Below are 4,451 nucleotides of genomic sequence, written 5' to 3' on the forward strand. Positions count from 1 at the left end.
CATTCCTGCCGAGGACGGGGCCTACGCGGAGCGCTTTTGTGGGTGTCAGGGACGCTATGTGCCGTGCAGAAGGGGAGCAGTGTGCTCAGCCTGAGATGGGGTGTTCAGTGCCTTAAGTCTGCTGCTTGCCGCTTGCCTACACCATGGAGCGAACCGAAGTGCTTACGTTTCAATTGAGGGCAATTTGGGTTTTCAGTTTCTAGGGGAGAAAGGTAGAAAGCTGAGACGTACTATAGAATTCACTTCACCCCCAAATATGTATTTTTAAACAACAAATTAACTTGTGAAGTTATGCAAGGTAAAGTATTAGCATCTAGACTGAAGTCCATGCAGTGCTCACTGGAAAGGCCACAACTCGAAGGCTTATCATGCGGATACCTCGCCTTTGAAGAGAAAAAGTCCTCATCCGTAGACGTTTCTGCCAAGATGACCGTCTTGGGGCCAAACGGTGACTCCCACCTCAAGCTGCTGACGTTTGGGTGAGAGTGGACACCTGAGCCAGGAGCAGGCCATCTAAAGGCTAGCACAGACCTGTGGGACAGCCTGGCCGGAAAAGGTGAGCTGGGTCAAACATGGTCTTCTCATGAACCAGGGGAGAGGGAGTGAATGGGAACACGAACTGGTCTCTCCATCCTTAGGCAATGTCCCTCTTCATTCCTGGTAATAGTCCTTGTCCTGAAGGCTACATTTTCTGTTAATATGGTCAACCCTACAATCCTTTCTCTCAGCCAGAGTTCACAGGGTATTCATTTTTCCATCCTTTTACTTTTAGCCTGTCTATAGCTTTGTGTTTAACATACGTTTTGTGCAGACGGACAGAACTGGTTCTTCTTCCTCATGTACCTCGACAATCTCTGTTTTAAGTGATACTTAGATCATTCTCCTTTAATGTAATTATTGACAGGGTTGAGTTAAAATCTATAGCTTGGTTTTGAAGAAGGTTGTTATTTATCTGACCTTCTCAAAGACTCCTGTATGTACGCTTGGTGGAGTTTAAATTCATTCTGGGATGGAAGGAAAGGAACAGTGCTAACCAATGTCACAGATGTGACAAATGGGACATAATGCTTATTCGATGGCTTCCTTTCTTTTTATATATTTTGAGACTGAGAAAACTAAGTGGCTGGATTTGGACAGGAATCCAGGTCTCTTAACATTCAATCAGGCAATTGGTCTTCCGCCCCCCTCCCCCCCATTATACAGTGCTATTTTGACCAATGAGAAAAAAGTTTTTTTCCTAAGCCGTGAGGGCTCAGTATGGCAACACACCAAAAGAATGATTTGAAGTTGAACGTCAAAGCTGGAAGTGAGTTCTGGTTTTTTGGCTCCTTCATGTTTAAAACAGCCAGTTACCTTTATAGGTTGGGACAGTGTCCAGTTTCCCTTTTTTAACTCGTTGTCTCTCCAAAGGTCGGACGATTGCCACAGGCTGCGTTTTATGAGGATTAAAATCCCGTTTGTAGGTAGTGCCAAGGTCCATGTCCCCCTGTTTCGGTTTATATTTTTCCGGTACATGGCGAGGCTGTGGGGTTATTTCATAAGGACGATAATCTGACCTGGAATGGATAAAGTTGAAATATAGCCTCGCGGGTTCTTTCGTTTCTAATTATTTCAGTGCTGTATTGAAATTTTCAAGCTGTTTTTACTTGAAAAGTTTAAGAAGAAAATCAAATGGTGATAGTTGATAAACTACTTGAAAGACATAATTGAATTCCCTTGTGTCCTATCCAGTGACTAAATACCTCAAAGAACATAAATGTGTCAAAAATCCTGGTTTCAAAACATCATTACCCTGGATTCTTAGTTAACTGGATGTTACGTAAATAAAGTCCCCCAGTAATTGAATTTTTTCCTAACCCAGAAGGAAATCTCAGGTGAAAAATTTAACGAACGTAAAAAAAGTTTTAAGTGTGTGCCCCAGGTCTGCTTCGTCAAAATCCTCGTCCGTCCTGCTCGTAAGACCCCGGTCACCTGCTCGGGCGTGCTTCCCTCTTCCTGAAGTCACGCTGTCTTCCAGCTCGTCATCAAGAACCAACCCCGGCCTTCGGACAGAAGTCGCACTCAGAGTGTGAATGTGAGTCCTACCCCTTCTTGGGTCCCCTGGAAGCCCTTGCCGTGGCCAGCAGCCACGCCGGAACCCAGCTATGCCGGGTGCTATACGCTGTGTGACGGAGCTGGGAAGAGACCACAGCCTCTGACCAGACGGACTTGCCCAGGTCCGAATCCCGGCTCAGTCATTGGTAGGCGCATGACTGGAATCTTAGGTGCCCTGTCTATGCCCCAGTTTCCTTGTATATGAAATAAGACAATAATGTCATCTATCTCATAGGGTGGTTTTAAGGAGTGACACACACACACACACACACACACACACACACACACACACATACACACACACACCAGTGCTTGATATGTAGTAAGGACACTGTGGTAGCAACTACTATTGTTACCACAAGTCTTCAAAATTGCTTTTTTTTCTTTCTGGACTCTATCAACTGTGTCAATCATTTTATGATTGGCTTAAACCTTGCTGAAGCCGCATGTTCTGTGTATGCCGTAAGCACCAGAAAACAAAACGAAAACTCCCTGAATCCCTATCCTTTTCATGCTGTGACTCCATTGCCCACCCATCAGCCTCTTCAGCCTGGTGTCCAGCAGCCTCGCTCCTCTGATGCGGCTGGAGGGCTCGCAATGACTGCTGGCTTTTGAGAATGTCCTTCTCCCCATGCTGCTGCTGCACGTGGCTCCCTTTGCCTGGAATGCACTTCCTTACCTGCTTAATCCCGTTGTTTCCTATCCTTCCTGTTTTAGCTCATTCTTATGTCCCTGATAAATTGCTCTGGCTCTCAAGTTACCTTGTACGTATCCTCCTTAGATCTTATCACGGCTGCAACTTTATACTTACTTCGAGAGATGTTTTTGGTTGCCACCTCACTAGGTGCAATGTCCGTTGAGCACAGGGATCATGGCCATTTTTGCTCATGCCTGTATCCCAGGCACCTAGCACAGTGCCTGACAATAAAGGCTTAATAACTACTATTTCGGGGATGAAGAGTTGTAGAAGTCACATACCTCTGCTTCTCAAGACATCTGAGTTGTTCTTTGCTCTTCCCAAGTAGCAGGTAGAAAGGAACAGGCTAGAACACGTATGGGGAGTGGAAGGACCAGGGAGAGGACAGAGAGCAAGCTTAGACGTCCAGGTTTCTCTAGTCAGGCAAAGTGTAGGAAAGTATACCTCCAAACCCAATGCGACTTTCGACACAGAAGTAGCGAAGCAGCATTTGAGATCTTGCTTCCCGGCAATTGTTGTCAGTTTGGCTCAAAATCTTATAAAATTCTTAAGGGAAAAAAAAAAAAGTCATAAAGGGTACATGCACTTTCATTCGTCTGATATGTCCCCAAACATCTGACATATCCAGAGTCATACTCTGTCTCAGGGCAGAGTTCCTGCCGCCTCAGACCATGGTCTATGCTGTGTAAGCAGATGAGCTCTATCTGAAATGAAGTGAAAATGGATAACACTAAAAATTAAAGTTGGGGTAGAGAGTTTTATTTGAACTCTAAATTATGGAAATCTGATGTATGAGTTCCTTGAAAGCAGGAACCTCTCTATTCATTGATCTTTTTACGCCTGATACCTAAAAAGGCCTTGGATGTTTGTGCATGTTAACAGAATTAAGAAAAGAATTAACCCATTGCGTTGACAAAGATACAAAGAGATCAGAAAAGCTAAGTCCACATGAAAAGTTTAGGCTTAGGAAGACTTTTTTTTTTTTTTTAATCTATTATCTACTGAATAAATACCTAGTGCCTACCATGAGCTGGTAGGCATTGTCCTGGGACTCTGGGAGCAGAATGCCAAGATAAGACTAGACATAGTTCCTGCTTTCATGGAGCACTGAAACTCACCTAATGATAAATAATAGAAAGATGCTTTGAGCTCACGTCAGGGGCTTTGACCTGGCCTGAACACTGGGTGAGGTGGTGTCAGAGGCTTTTCACGGTGACGACTGAGTTAAGACCTACCAGTTGGAAAGGGCATTAAGTAGGGTAGGAAGGAGGGGACATTTCAGACGGGTGAAACAGTATCTGGGCAGGGTCTGTGAAAAGAGAAACCTGTTGAGAAATGAAAAACGTCCCGTGGGATATACACACAAAAGGACAAAGGGCACTGCGGTGAGAATCAGCGAGAGAAGCAGGTTAAGGACCAAACCGTGAAGGGATTTTGGCGAGGCTTTTGGCGTGTATTAAATACGGTAGGACAGCGTCAGAGTGTTTTAGGTGGGGAGGCCACGGCATTAGGTTTGCGTTTTAAAAAGACCCTCTTGGCAGGCTAAAGTAGAGAAAGCAGATCAGAGGTGCAAAAACCAGAGGGGTTGCAGATACAATTAGGCATTCCTCTAGGCCCTGGCGACATGGGAAGCGGGTAAGTATAAGAGACTTAGGCAGGT

General features: G+C 45.0%; 1 protein-coding gene across 2 annotated transcripts in view; it reads right to left on the reverse strand.

Moving 5' to 3' along the window:
* Nucleotides 1-4,451, reverse strand: part of LOC102887637 (stabilizer of axonemal microtubules 2) — a 7,895-nt gene that overhangs the window by 3,010 nt on the left and 434 nt on the right. Inside the window, exons 2-3 of one of the 2 annotated variants that reach the window (XM_025050060.1) lie at nt 3,236-3,337; nt 1,354-1,556 (exon numbers count right to left, since the gene is read on the reverse strand). In XM_025050060.1, the coding sequence (XP_024905828.1) occupies nt 1,354-1,480 (127 nt within the window). In that variant the 5' untranslated portion in view covers nt 1,481-1,556; nt 3,236-3,337. Of the gene's footprint in view, nt 1-1,353; nt 1,557-3,072; nt 3,338-4,451 lie in introns of both variants that reach the window. The other variant, XM_025050058.1, reaches the window with a different exon arrangement.

Source organism: Pteropus alecto, unplaced genomic scaffold (assembly GCF_000325575.1).
Source record: "Pteropus alecto unplaced genomic scaffold, ASM32557v1 scaffold60, whole genome shotgun sequence".
Classification (NCBI taxonomy): domain Eukaryota; kingdom Metazoa; phylum Chordata; class Mammalia; order Chiroptera; family Pteropodidae; genus Pteropus; species Pteropus alecto.